Source organism: Vombatus ursinus, unplaced genomic scaffold, assembly GCF_900497805.2.
Source record: "Vombatus ursinus unplaced genomic scaffold, bare-nosed wombat genome assembly UNPS02014826.1, whole genome shotgun sequence".
Lineage (NCBI taxonomy): Eukaryota > Metazoa > Chordata > Mammalia > Diprotodontia > Vombatidae > Vombatus > Vombatus ursinus.
In genome coordinates this window covers 6,055,157-6,070,572 of record NW_020954604.1, presented here as the reverse complement: position 1 = coordinate 6,070,572, position 15,416 = coordinate 6,055,157, and the positions used below count along the sequence as shown (strand labels likewise).

The following is a 15,416-nucleotide window of genomic DNA, read 5'->3' as shown; positions in this document are numbered from 1 at the left end:
AGATAGATAGATAGATAGATAGATAGATAGATAGATAGATAGATAGATAGATAGATAGACAGACATACCTGTTTCTCTGACCATCTGTCCATCTGTCTATCTATCTATCTGTCTGTCTGTCTGTCTGTCTATCTATCTATCTATATATATATAATCTATCTATATAGAGAGTAGAATAGAACAACAGAGTTCAAATACTGCTTGTAACTCGCACTGGTTGTGTGGTTCTGGAAAAGTCATAGAACCTTTAGATGTTCCGGGTAGCTCTCTAAAAAACTTTCTCAGACTATCATTTACAGAGAAGATGCCACCCAGTTCTAGTACAAGGAATTTCCTTATCTGGGTGGCTCCTTATTCCAATGAAATCTCAGACCCAGTCCCTATTTCTAGGATTGAAGAGTTGGAGCTAGAAGAAAATTCAAAGACCATAAAAATCAAACTTCTTCATTTTATAGATGAGGAAACAGAGGCCAAGAGGTTAAGTGACTAGACCAGTCACACAGGGAGTAAATGATAGTCAGAATTTGAACTCGTGTCCTTGGACTCCAAATTCAGTGCCCTGCGCACAATGCCTGTTAGAGGGGAAATAATGGCATTCGTGGATTTTCTAAATCCTTATAATAATCAACCATGTAGGAGGGGTCAAGTAAATGAGCCTCTGTAAAAAGGATGACACTGGTAAATGAGGAGAACATTTTCATTTTTAAACAAGGAAAAATTCAACTAAGTAATGTTTTCTTCAACTTCCTTCAGCCCTTCACCTCCACACCAGCCCCATCCCTCTGGTAAACTATGTTCCTGTTGGTTAATCTGTCCAATTCTTTTATTATCACTCAAATGGTTGGGAAGTGAGCTGGGTCTATGTAAGTGGTGAGAACTGCTTAGACACAAGGGTATACCAAAGAATCATGCACCAGAGCATGCAATGAACTTTTACGTGTGTGTGTTGTGTGTTTAACTGAATTAAAGACATTGCTGCTTTGGAGCTTGGTCCTGAAGCTGGGGTGACCATAAGTGGTGACAAATCTAGGGTTTGGCCTTGTGGCTGTTTTTCTAGTGCCAGAGCCCTGGGCATCCTCCTGATGGGACCATTCACCTCCAGGTTCCATGGTTCTGTTGCATTCCATGGCTTTTGGGGGTGTAGGGATGGCTTGGTATCTTCACCAAGAAAGGTTAGTGGCTTAATTGGTGGAGCGCTGGACTTGGAATCAGTGAGGTCTGGGTTCAAGTCCTGACTTTGACACTTACTAGTTATGTGATTATGGGTAAATCACTTAGCATCTGAGCTTCAGTTTCTTCATCTGTAAATTGGGGATAATAATAACTGATAATTATACAGTGTTCAAGTTTGCCAAACGATGTGTGTGTATACATAAGTGTATATATACAAATGTATATATATACTATATACACATTTGTTATCTTATTTAAGCTGTAAAGTTTAAATTCCTCACCGCCCTGTAAGGTAATACTATAGGCATTATTATCCCCATTTTACAGATGAGGAAACTAAGACACAGAAAAGTTAAACGACTTGCTTAATATCGCTTAGCTGGTATGTGTCTGAGGCGGGCCAAATAATGCAGTGTGGTATACTGGGTAGTATACTGGACTTAAAAGTCAAGAAGGCCTAGGTTCAAACCTTTCCTCTTATATTTTTAGCCATGTGACCTTGGACCAACAATTTCTCTAAGCTTTCTGAATTTGGGCCTGTTTTATAAAGTTGTTCAGAAGCTCAAATGAGATAAGGAATGGAAAATGCTTTATAAACATAAAAGTGAGATGTAAACAAATATGTACCCATATGTATATATGTTTGTATATGTATGTATATGTGTGTATATGTACATATAATATATGTATAAATATCTGTTTTTAATCATGAAATTGACCTAGGTGGTATTTGTAATTACATTGGCAAAGTAGGTTCCCAGATAAGAGAAAGGATTTTTCCTTTTCTGTAATATTAATAGGAAGGAAACTTTCTATTGAGCATGAATCTGCACTCTTAGAAAGAATTCTTCTGGGCCTCCTGAGTTTGGGGTAGACAGCTTCCCTGGACCAAACTCCTTCCCAATTTCCCTTCTTGCTTTTGATTCAGTCATTAATGAATCACATTGGAATGGAGAAAAGAAAGGCCTGTGCTCAAAGTAGGCTTTGGTCACTGACTAGCTATATCACGTAGAAGTATAATTTCTCTGAGCATCAGTTTTCTCATCTGTGAACTGGGGATAATAATTGCCTCTACTCAAAGGGTTATTGTGAGGGTCAAATAAGAATGTATGTAAAATGCTCTCTAACTTTAAAACACTACATAAATATCTGTCATTATTAATAATCACAATGTCTTATAATAAAGTAATAACCTTCAACAGTAATAAGTGGTAACACCTCCTCCCACTCCCCAGCCCCCTTCACCAAAGCATTTACTTGGAAGGCATTCAGTAGGGTGAATACAATGTGGAACACAGCACTGCTTCCCTGGAACACGGTGGCCAATCCAAACCCCCAGGTGAGTCCTAGGAGGGGAGTGAGGACACCAATACTCTTGCTGATCTGAAACAGACTGTTCTTTTCCTGAATGCTTGGCTTGTCCCCAATGGAGGGCCTCAGGATTTTGGTGATGACCACAAACGTTATGGTCACATTTATGACCACAATGATCAGTGCAGGAATCACAAAAGCCAGGAGGGCCTTGGTGTCATCCCAGTTGAGCCAGCAGGCATTTTTCCTCATGTACACATCCTTTGGCTGGGTCACCCCCACTGTGATGATGGAGATGACCAGTGGGCAGCCATAGCCAAGGGAGAAGGCAATCACCTTCTGGATAGACTTGCTCGTGTCATGGAGGATGAAGACCAAGCGGTAGAAAAGCATGAGGCCCAGGGTCAACATCCAGAAGAAGACACTGAGGTAAAAGAAGTGGATGAAGAAGGTGGCAGCCACACAAGCTGTTTCACTGAATAGGTAGCGCTGGTCATGAATGGCAGCAGATACAATGAACCAGGAATCAGCAATCAGGAGGGAGGCCGCAATGTTTACAATACAAACATGGCGCATGTAAGAGGTGCGGTTTTTGGTCACTGATTTCCAGACAAAAGCTTCAACAACAAGACAGGCTGCTAGACTCAAGATGGAAAAGCCTAGGCCAATATAAGAAATAACATCCAGCAGTATTTTTAGGAGGGAGTTGGGGTCAGGAGAATCAGGGGACATTAGGATGGAAAATGAGGTTAAGTGATTACAGGTACAGAAGACACTGTCCTCTTTCATTTGTTCAACAAAACACCCACTGTTGTCCCATCCCCCCGTGTAGTTGGAGAGGTGATAGTTCCAGAAGACACACTGGGGTGCCACCAATGACAGGTCATTTTTCTTAAACTTCATTGAAATCTTGAACTGTTTTGTCACACCCTGGCTCACGGTGGTTGTCATCACCAAACCATTCACGAAGTTCTTGTCCTGGACACTCTGGGGCAGGATAGCTTTTAGCGTTGGGTATGCCAGGGTGATGATGGATGAATTTGGCTCCAAGCTTTCTATCTGATGCCTGTCGATGACTACCTGGCCCCAGAGATTGGAATCGGGAAAGAGAAAGTGCTGGTCATAGTCGGTCATGTGTGTGGCTGTAGTCATGAGGCCCCTCATTTGCACATTGGGGTGGATGATGAAAGGAACGACACTGACTCTCTCGTGCAGCGCTCTGGAGAATCTCTCCACAGAATCCAGTAACCGAGAGCTCTCGTTGGCCTGTTGCTGATGCAGAACTTGCCACGTATTCAGTATGGGTTTGTCAAGGATGACATTGACTGTAGAAAGCACATGCTGTAAGAGAGATAGCCCAACACGATAGAATGTAAGCTCCTTAAAGTCAGACATTGTTTAGTTTTTGAATTAGTATCCTCAATGCCCAGTACAGTGCATAGGTCCTCAACAAATACTTCAATTCAAATGAATACACAGTTAGGAAGAAGTAGAACATTATACTAGAACCAGAGTTCATAACTTTTTTGTTTGTCATGGACACCTTTGGCAGGCTAGAGAAGCCTTTGGACCCCTTCTCAGAATGATGCTTTGAAATGCAAAATAAAGTTTATAAGATTACATAAAAAATCAATTACATTGGAATAAAGATTTAATTTTTTCCATTTTGAGCTCACAGACACCCTGAAATCTATCCACAGATTTTTTGAGGGTCCATGGACACCAGGTTAAGAACCCAGGTTAAGACAAATTTGCCAATTTTGTCAATGTCAAATTTTGAGTCAACGATGGGGGAGAAAAAGAAAATGAAGGTAGAAAAAATAATGTAGAATTAGAAGATTAGAGCTAAAACACCCCACCATGAGCAGCAGGACTGGCTGGCAAAGTCCCTTGATAACTATTCCTCTCCCCTCCTCTTAGGTCTTTTAAGTTCTCTTTACCTCAAGTATGAGGAGAATAAGAAAACCAGATGGCTCTAGTGATGCTCCTTGCTCCCCTGATCATGACCTCTGCCCTTTTCCCTGTGATATTCAAACATAACACTTTGTCTTTGCAAAGCTCTTATCACTCATTACAAGTACCCGATCTCCAACATCTTTGCATAGACTGTCTTGCCATGGTTGATTATCTGTTTGCCTCAATTCCACATCATAATAGGTGGCACAGTGGTTAGAGGATTGGACTCTGGGAATCAGAAAAACTAGAGTTCAAATCCTGCCTCAGACAATTATCATCTGTGTGCCCCTAGGCAAATCAATTTCTTTGTGCCTCAGTTTCTTCATTTGTAAAATGGGGAGAATAATAGCACCTACTTCCTAAGGTTGTTGTGAAAATCAAATGAGATAATAATTGTAAAGCACTTAGCATACTTTGCTATTCTGCCATTTCACTCGTGTCTGACTTCATGAACCCATTCGGGGTTTTCTTAGTAAAGATACTGGAGCAGTTTCCCATTTCCTTTTCCAGCTCATTTTACTGGTGAGGAAACTGAGGCAAACAGGGATAAGTGACTTGTCTAGGGTCACACAGCTATTAAGTGTTTGAGGCCAGATTTGAACTCAGGAAGATGAGTCTTCCTGACTCCAAGCCTGGCATTCTATCTATCTAGCTGCCCTTAGCACAGTGCCTGGCATATAATAGATACTATATAAATACTGGTTATGAATTATTATTTTATTAATTATTAACTAATAAATATTAATTATTATAATTATTATTACCTCCCAGGGTTGGTATGAGGATCAAATGAAATAATATCAATAAAGTGCTTTACAAACTTTAAATAACTATGTAAATTCTATTGTTATTATTATTATTACCATCATCATCATTATCTTAGAATCCTTAGCTTCTTTCAAAGCTCAGCCCTGGTATCTCCCTCCTATGGAAAACCCACCCTGACTCTTAGACATTAGCACTCTCACTAGTCTCAAATTATCTCCTATTTACTTCTCTGTTTCTATGTTGTATCCTCCAGTTAAAAGGAAGCTATTTTGGGAACAGAAAATTTTTGTCTGTTTATCTTTGTAGCCATCTACAGTATCTAGCATGGTGTCAGGCTTATAGCAGAGGCTTAACAAATGGTTACTGAATTAAAATGACTTGTAGAAGCTTTTCATTCAATATGGCTCATGTTTTTGGGAAGTGGTCATGCTTCTTACTATTTTCTGATACAGAGACGGGCAGGTGCCAAAGTGAATTTGAGAAAAGTTACCAGAAGTCCAAAAGACTTGGAACACTAGAGCCGCAATCGGCAGTCCATGCATTGGATTTGACCAACGTCACCTGTAGCATGACCTTGGCAATGACCAACTGACCAAGAAACTGCCCTAGCACCGCACTGTCCCATGGTGGTATCTCCAGAGAAGATTTGTTACAAAAATGAAAAAAAGGATGCTGAGCTAATCATAGAATCATAAAACGAGAGCTAGAAAGGATATCAGACATCATCTATTCCAACTCCCTTCCTTTACAGATGAAGAAACTGAAGCACATGGAATAGAAATGACTTTTCCAAGGCCTCACTGGTGATAAGCAGCACAGATGGTATTTAAACCCAGGAGCCTGGAGTTCGTTTCTCTGTACCACATTGCTTCCTAATCGATGGGAGCATGTCGTATGGATTAGAGACATGAAATCCAAACAACGCTCTTAAAGTTTGGGAGTATAACTTACTGTCATCATATCTGTATTCACTTGGGTTGGGACCGTTGACAGCAACTCCAGGATGGTAATGATGGCTTTCAGGTTTCCAGGTGATGATTTGATCTCATTTTGTACCTTCCCAGTACGACTGGACAGATCCTGAAGGTATGTTAATAGCTTCTCTTCTTGTTTAGGGCTCATAACCAGAGCCTATGTGAGAAAATTCACCAGTTAGTGAACAAGTTGTATTTCTCCACAAAGCTTCTCAAATCCATCCCTCTGTCTAACCTTCCCACTACTACCAACCCTGGCTCATATCCTTATTGTATCATACTTAGGTTACTGAACTAGTTTCCTAACTGGCTCACTCTGCTTCCAGTTTTACCCTACATCCCTCCAATATGTCATGCTGATTAACCTTCTAAAAGCACTGCTTGGATCATGTCCATTAATGGCTCCCTATTATCAAAACAGATGTTCTTAACATTTTTTGGATCATAAACCCCATTGGTTGTCTGGTGAAGTCTATGGACCTCTTCTCAAAATAATGTTTTCAAATACCTAAAATAAAATACATAGGACCACAAATGAAACCAATTATATTGCAATACTATTATCACAATATTTTTTAAAAAATCAAGTTCGTGGACTTCAGGTTAAGAATTTCTGGTCTACAGACTATGTTCAAAGTTCTTACCCTGGCATTCAAGGCCCTCTACAATCTCTCTTACCAACTTTTCCAGACATATCTCTAATTGCTCTCCACTTCAACCAAAATGTTGTGCTCATTGTCTGGGAACTCTCTGTTACATTTTCAATTCTTTTTTTGCTCATGCCTTGTCCTTGACTGGAATCCATCCAAAGTCCTTATTTTTTTGAAATTCAGCCCAAATGCTTTCTTCTCGTGAAGCCTTCCCAGATATCTTTTGCACAGTGATAATCGTTTTTTAGTGAAATTCTATTATGAACTTCTTTATGAGATTTTTACATTGTTGTACTTATTTGTTACTCATCTCTGACATTACTGATTTTTTTTTATGTTTAATCTTATTTGAACTAAAAACTTCCTGAGGGCAGGGGAAATAGCTTCCATTTCTTTCCTTTCCCCATGTTACCTAGTAGACTGCCTTACACAAAGCTGGAGCTCAACAAATATTTGTTGATTGATTGACTTATCTCTTTGGTTGCAAGGAATAATTTTCTTTTCTTTTTGTCTTGGTAAGAAATAATTATGTTAGTGGTGTGGGCAGCTTCTGATGAGTAAATTTCCTCTATCAATGTAAACAGCATCTGCTCTAGAATTTAGAGTTTTAGGAAATATTCTAGGATCACAGAGAGATTAAATGAACTGTCCAAGGTCAAACAGTTAGCATGTGACAGAGTTGGGTTTGAACACAGAGTCCAATTTGGTCCTCTATACATTATGCCACACTGTCTCTCCAATAACAAGAATAGTAGTGCTCAATCAAGAAGCATTTATTAAACCTCTGTTATATGCCAAGCACTGTACTTGGTACTGAAAATACATAGGCAATAGTCCCTGCCCTCAAGGAGCTTACATTCTATGGGGGAGGCAACATGCATATTTATAGGGATATATGTACAAGATATTTTTGATGAGGGAACTGGTAGCTGGGGGAGATCAGGAAAGGTCTCACATGGAAAAACATGCTTGAACTGAGTCTTGAAGGAGACTTGGGATTGTTTGAGATGGAAATAAAAAGGGAGCATTGTCCAGGCATGGGAGACAGTTAGTGGAGATGGGAAATGGAGTGTCATGTGTGAGGACCCAAGAGAAGGCCAATTTGACTAAACTGTAGAGTGCATGAAGGAGATATAAACTCCTTTGCCTGTAGAAATTTTAATTTTTTGCACTTAAGAGAGTATTTTTCACTCTTATTGTGTAAAAATGGTTTCATTAATTATAAAATTCACTAATTATAAAACTTGCATTAATTATAAACATTTGCTTTCAGTAGGTCCTGTTATCAGTGGCAACATATCTACAGAATATTGCAGTACTAGTTTGGAGAGGGTTGAAATCACTTCATGTTGTGATCTCGAATTTCATATACAGTATTTTTTATACACAGTATATTCCACCCATTTTATTATTTAAAATTTTTTAAATTCTTCATACTTATATCTCTAGCACCTAACAGCGCCTGGCATATAGTAGGTGCTTAATAGATGCTTTTAATTGATTGTTTGGGTTGTGGTTGTTCAGTCGTTTCAGTTGTATCCTACTCTTTGTGACCCTATTTGGGATTTTCTTGTCAAAGATGCTGGAATGGTTTGCCATTTCCATCTCCAGCTTATTTTACATATGAGGAAACTGAGGTAAACAGGGTTAAGTGACTTGCCCAGGGTCATGCAGCTACTAAGTGTCTGAGACTGGATTTGAACTCAGGTCTCCCTGACTCCAGGCCCAGCACTCTATCCACTGTAACACCCAGATGCACATAATTGTTAGGTAGTGTGTATTTAGGCTGGAAAGGCAGAGTGATAATAGTTCATCAAGGGCTGTAAATCTCAGAGGACTTTATTTTTAATAATAGAGTAATAAAGAGCCATTGGAGCTTATCAGGAAGAAGTCCCATGATCAGACCTGTGTTTTGGGAAAGTTTTCTTTGACAGCTGTGTGGAAGATGCATTACAGAGGAGAAAGACTTGTGACAGAGAGTTCAGTTAGGAGAAGGTTGCAATAATCTGAGCAAGAAAAGTCAAGGGCTCAAACTAGGGTAATGGATGTGTACATGGGAGGAAGTAGACAGGTGCAGCAGCAGCAACTTGTAAATGGTAACGGACCAATGTTGGAGTCAGGAATTAAATTAAATTAAATTGATATTTTGTGTCTGATACTATACAAGTCAATTAATCTAGGTGGCACAGTGGATAGAGCACTGGGCTTAGAGTCCTGATGACTCATCTTCGTGAGTTCAAATCCAGTCTCAGATACTTCCGAGCTGTATGACTCTGGGCTAATCACTTAATCCTGTTTTCCTCAGTTTCCTCATCTGTCAAATGAGCTAGAGAAGGAAAGGGCAAACCACTCCAGTATCTTTGCCAAGAAAACCCCAAATAGGGTCACAGTCAGACATGACTGAAACTCCTGAACAACAATAAAACTTCAGAAGATTTGAGAATGCTTTAAGTTGCAGAGTAGTTGCTGATCTGCATTATTGGAAGGAGTTTCTTCATCTGGAGTTCCTTTTCCTATGGAATTAATATTGATGAAATTATAGCTTTGGCCAAAATAAGTATAATAGCTAGTGCTCATACAGTGCTTCAAGGTTTGCAAAGCACTTTATACACACACACACACACACACACACACACACACAAGCACACAGATATATAAAATTTCATTTGATCCTCACAAACAGTCCTGGAAGGTACTACCTATACCTATAATCCCTATTTTACAGATGAGGAAACTGAGGCTCAGAGTTATTTTCTAGCAATCACACAGCTAACATATAACAGAGGTCAGATTCCAGCCCATGACTCTCTGCTTCCAAGGAGAGCATTCTTTTTACTATAAAAATTCATGCTGACATGTCTGCCTAGGAGTAATTTTATTAAGATTGTCTTGAGCTGTCTATATAGATGAATTCCGAGAGGCACTTTTCTTTATTTCTCCCCAAAACTGGAAGAGGTAGTAGGTCTAGAGCACACTTGTGATAAAAAGAAGCTTCCCTGGCAGAGGACTTATCTTTGGGGACATATCAGGAATGAATTTGATTAGATTTGAAAGAAGCAGCATTGAGTTAATTGAAGTGAGGGATTTTATCCCATGGGATTTGTACTTGGTAGAAAGGCCACATAAACAGCCTGAGAAATATTTCGAGGTCACTCCACAAATGAGCCTCTCCTCTCCTAAGCCAGCCCTCTAATGGGTCACATTGATTTATATTAGGGTTTTTTTTTTGTATTTTAAATGTTATCTATCCTCCAGATTTTTTAAAGGCAAAGTTTTTGAGCCCCATAAACTAAAAGATAATCCATTCTTCTGATGGCATGATGAAAATAGAAAGAAAGGTCTCATGTGCACCAAAATATTTATAGTAGCCTATTCTGTAATCATAAAGAATTGTAAACAAAGGAGACACCCATAGTCTGAAGAATGATTAATCACACTATGGCCTATGAATACAATTGAAATGGCTGCACCATAATAAATGAGGATTACAGAGACATATGAAAAGACTTATATAAACTGATGCAAAGTGAAGTAAGAAGAACCTGGAATATAATACATCATGGCTACTGCAATGGAAGCCAAAAAACCTACAAGAACAAAATAATGCTGTGTAATTATAATGATGAAAATTGATCACAGAAAGAGATTAAAAAAATGTACCTCCCTCCCTTCTTTGCAGGGGTGGGGAACTATATGGAGCACTGCATATACTATTGCAATTGGTGGATGTGTTGGTTAATTTTGCTGAATGGCTTTTTCCTTTCTTTCTCTCTCTCTCTCTCATTCCTTGTTACAGTTTATGATTCTGGGTAGCAGAGGTAAAGAGATATATTTGAAACTATAGGTAATATTGAAACAAAAATTATCAATAAAAATTGAACAAAAAGAAGGATGAATCAGGCAGATTCTCTTCCCTCCAGGGAACTTTTGCCAAGGCTTCTCTAGATATAGTCAGAGAGTAACTATTATATTTATATATGTAATATTTTTAATATATAATATATCATATATAATATCACATATCTAATATATCATATAAGCATATAATATATATATAAAAATTGGAATCATATATACACATGTGAATATTATATGTTATGGGGGTATTATATATAACATGGGAATATTATACATACAATATGGATTATATATAATTAATTTATAATATAACATGACATAATCACAAATAATCATATGTAATTATATCATTTGTGACTATATAATAACAAATAATTATAAATGTAATAATTATATATAATGCATATAACATGGGTATTATATATGTGTATGTATGTATGTATGTTTTTACATTTGGGAATTACCTTTGTCAAGTCAAGCAGATTATTGATTGGTGCAGCAATGCAATTGTTGTTCTTTACTTTCCATGTGGAGCCTTCGCATATGTAAGTGATGGTTCCACCCATTCCATGGTCCAACTTGTTACGGATGTTTGAAAACTGGCACAGTTTCTGAATCATTTTCCCTGGCTCGCCATTGCCTATGATGGGATCTTGGCATGTGATATTCTCCTCTGCAGGGGAAAGAAAATGAAGTCTTGGGAAAAAAGGAGTAGACACTGGGAATGGTCTTTGGTAAAGTAGTAATATTTGTCAATTCATTTCAATTCCATTCAATAAGTATTTACTCTCTTCTCATCTTTTCCTTTTAGAATCCTCATCTTTCTTCAAACTCCAATCCATTTTAAGAGTGTTGGTCCTGAAGTCAGGAAGACTCACCTTCCTGAGTTCAAATCTGTACTAGCTGTGTGACTCTGGACAAGTCACTTAGCCCTGTTTGCCTCAGTTTCCTCAGCTGTAAAATGAGTTGGAGAAGGAAATGCAAACCACTCCAGTACCTTTGCCAGGAAAACCCTGGCAAATGGGGAAGTTGGACATGAAGAGATGGACACAACTGAAGTGACTGAACAACAACAATAACAACAAATGTGTAAGGCACTGTGCTGGGCACTAGGGTTTCATCATTGGAATTTTTAGTATGACTAGGAAAGGTCTGAGTGCTCCTTTGGTCCTCCCTCTGTTCTTGTCGGAGAGTGGAGTCAGGACCAAGAGTGCACTCAGAGCTTGCTATGTCCTGCCAAAGTGGTTCTCCTAGTGCTGGACTACCGTATAGATGGAAGCAGTGCCATAGCTCTCATGCGGTCCAACAGAAACAAGAAGGGTAGCTGGATGGTACAGTGAATAGAGTTCTAGGTCTGGAGTCAGGAAGACCCAAGTTCAAATCCAACTTCAGAAACTTGCTAGCCCTGTGATCCTGGGCAAGTTACTTATGTCTGCCTCAGTTCCTTCAACTATAAAATGAGGATCATAATAACATCTACCTCCCAGGGCTGTTGTGAGGATCAAATGAGATAATATTTATAAAACACTTGGCAAACCTTAAAGTGCTATATGAATTCTAGCTATTACTAACTCTAAACATGGCCTTCATTACAAAGACAAAACCAAACCAAAACATAAATTGGCTCAGGTATGTCATCTTATGTGAATCTCTTCCTGATCCCTATACTTGTTAATGCTCTCTCTGTCTCTCTGTGTCTGTGTCTCTCTGTCTCTGTCTCTATCTCTCTCACTCTCCCTTTCCTTCCCTACCTTTCTCTCTGTCTCCTCCATTCCATGTCTCTCCCTCTCTCTGTCTCTCTAGCTCTGTCACTATTTCTCTCCTTTCCTCCCCCCCTTTCTATACCTCTGCTCTCTGTCTTCTCTCTCTCCCTGCTTTTGTGTCTCTGTTTTTCTTTCTCTCTTGCTCCTAAAGTTATTTTGTATTTCCATGTCTGGGGGTTTGTTTTATTTCTAGAGGGATGTAAGTTCCTAGACAGCAAAGACTTCTTAATTTTTGTGTTTGTATCCTCAGTGTATTGCATATAGAAGATACTTCATAAATGTCTGAAACTGAGTTGAGATGAATAATAACAAAATCCTTGTCCTCAAGGAACTGAAATATAATGGGAGATAAGACACATATGCAAAATCAGTATAAGTAGAATGCAAAAAAAAGGGAAAAGAGAGGGGGTCTAAACAAAGTGTTGTAAAAAAAATGGGGACAGATAGGTGGTGCAGTGGATAGGGCTCCAACCCTGGAGTCAGGAGGACAGTGGGCAGATCAAAGAAGGTTTCATGGAGAAGTTGGACTCAGAGCTGGGTTTCAAAAGGAAGGAATCGAATGGTCAAAAACGTGGAGGGAGGCATTCTTTTCCTTTGTGGTTTTGTTTTATTGCTTCTTTCTCGTAGTTCCTCCCATTAATTCTAATTGTTCTTTACATCATGATTCATGGGCAAATATGCTTAAGATGAATGTAGATGTAGAGCCTATATCAGACTGTATGTCCTCTTGGCGGGAGGAAAGAAGTGGGAAGGGAGAAAACTGAAAACTCAAAATCTTATGGAAGTGAATGTTCAAAACTAAAAACAAATAAATTAATTATTAAGAAAAAATGTGGAGAGCCCGCGGGGAGTCACCAGGCGTGGGGTCCCAGACCTCGAGGGGCCCTGGGGCTCCTCTGAAGCTAGTCCGGCCCGCAACCTCTCCCACTCCGGGAGACACTCACCACAGGCCGCGACTCCGATGAAATGCTTCCTGTGCGCCGGCATCTCCCGCAGGAAGTGACGCAAACACGCAGGGAAGCCACGGCTCTGAGGAGGGAAACCCCGGGCTGGGGTTGGAGGCCCGGAGCTCTCTCTCAGCCCGCTGAGTCTTCCAGGAGGAGCAGGGCACGAGTGGCCCCGGGGCAGCAGGAGAGGTCAAGGGGGCGCCGGCACCAGCTGGGACCGCAGGGACGACGGAAGGCTTTGGTTTGGCCTGGGCTGTGTTTTTGGAAAACGATGTCGAGGAAAAGCCGAGGATCAAAGAGGGGCCGGGCCTTGTCTGGGGTCCGTGGGACGAGGATCACGGACACGGGCAGAAGGCAGAGCTGAGCCGTGCTCGCTTTGCGTCTGGTTCCTCTGTCAAGGAGACTGGCCCGAGGGAAACCAGGAGAGGTGGAGAGCGTGTAGCTGTGCCTGGGGAATGCCCGTCGTCCGGTAGATGGGCTCAGTAAAACCAAGAGCTAGCGTTTAGGTGGAGCTTACTGTGTTACAGGCACGGCTGAGTGCATTACAAGGACTATCTCGTCTGGTCTTCACAGCAATCTGGGAAGCAGGTGCTGTTATATAGACACTATTTTATAGGTGTGGAAACTAGGGTGAAGTGACTTGCCCAGGGTCACACACTTGCTAGTGCCTGAACTTGGATTTGAACTCGGGTCTTCCTGATACCACATCCAGAACTCTGTCCACAGCGTAGAGAAACTCTAAGGGTCTTCCCCTCCCAGACTGATTCTTTCGTGAAGGCAAACTAGTCCATTTTTTGCCTCCATTCTAACCTAGCCTTTAGTTACTTAATGGGTGTTGCTTCAGATAAACAGACTGGAAGACCTTAAAGCAAATTCACTTCCAAGTCATGATAAATCACCCTCCTGATGTCATTCGTCAAGTAGTCAGATTTACAAAATATATTCTGTTAAATGTATTTTATGGCATCAGCTCATAATTTTACTATGGATTTTTATTTTCACCAAGATGGGGGGGAATAATTAAAATGTCTTCTCACTTCTCACATCCTTTTCTCATGCATGACTATCAAGTAGAAATTATAAAAGATAAGTGTTTACTTACCTCTTAAGCGATAAACAGGTATTTATTTCTTTATTGTTTCCCTAGGTCAGAGAAAATGTTTTTTCTAAAAATTGCAGGGTTTTTTTTTAATTTGTTAAAAGATTTATCCCCATTCCATATAATGCTTGCTGATGGTTTTTGATGATGGAGACATCATTTTAAGGAAGACTCCATTTGTTTCTATGCTCTTCAGTGTGTTTTATTAGGAATGGGTGTTATTTTTTGTCAAATGCTTTTTCTGCATCTATTAAGAGAATCGTGATTTCTCTTATGTCTGTATCCCAAAGAGATTGTAAAAACGGCCAAAGGACCCATATGTACAAAAATATTTATGGCAGCTCTTTCTGTGGTGGCCAAGAATTGGAAATTAAGGGGATGCGCATCAATTTGGGAATGGCTGAACAAGTTGTGGTGTATGAATGTAATGGAATACTATTGTGCTATAAGAAATGCAGGCAGACTTCAGAAAAACCTGGAAAGACTTATATGAACTGATGCTAAATGAAATGAGCAGAACCAGGAGAACATTGCCCACATTAACAAGCACACTGTGTGATGACTTTGATAGACTTGGCTCTTCACAGCAATGCAAGGATCTAAGATGACTCCAAAAGACTCATGATGGAAAATGCTATCCACATCCAGAGAAAGAACTATGGAGTCTGAATGCAGATCAAAGCATACTATTTGCTCCCCTTTTCTTTTGTTGTTTTGTTTTATTACTTCATTTTCGTGGTTCCTCCCATTAGTTCTAATTGTTCTTTACATTATAACTAATGGGATAATATGCTTAATATGAATGTATAAGCAGGGCCTATATAAGATTGCACATTATTTTAGAGTGGAGGTGGGGGGAAGCAAAGGGTGGGGGAGAAAATTTAAAACAGAAAATCTTATGGAAGTGAATGTTGAAA

The 15,416-nt window shown here is 39.7% G+C and overlaps 1 protein-coding gene across 5 annotated transcripts in view; it reads right to left on the bottom strand.

Moving 5' to 3' along the window:
• Positions 1-15,416, bottom strand: part of ADGRF5 (adhesion G protein-coupled receptor F5) — a 142,737-nt gene that overhangs the window by 9,956 nt on the left and 117,365 nt on the right. For all 5 annotated transcript variants that reach the window (XM_027838281.1, XM_027838280.1, XM_027838279.1 and 2 more), the window contains exons 15-17: positions 11,155-11,363; positions 6,160-6,339; positions 2,431-3,825 (exon numbers count right to left, since the gene is read on the bottom strand). In XM_027838281.1, coding sequence (XP_027694082.1) covers positions 2,431-3,825; positions 6,160-6,339; positions 11,155-11,363 — 1,784 coding nt within the window. The remainder of the gene's footprint in view (positions 1-2,430; positions 3,826-6,159; positions 6,340-11,154; positions 11,364-15,416) is intronic.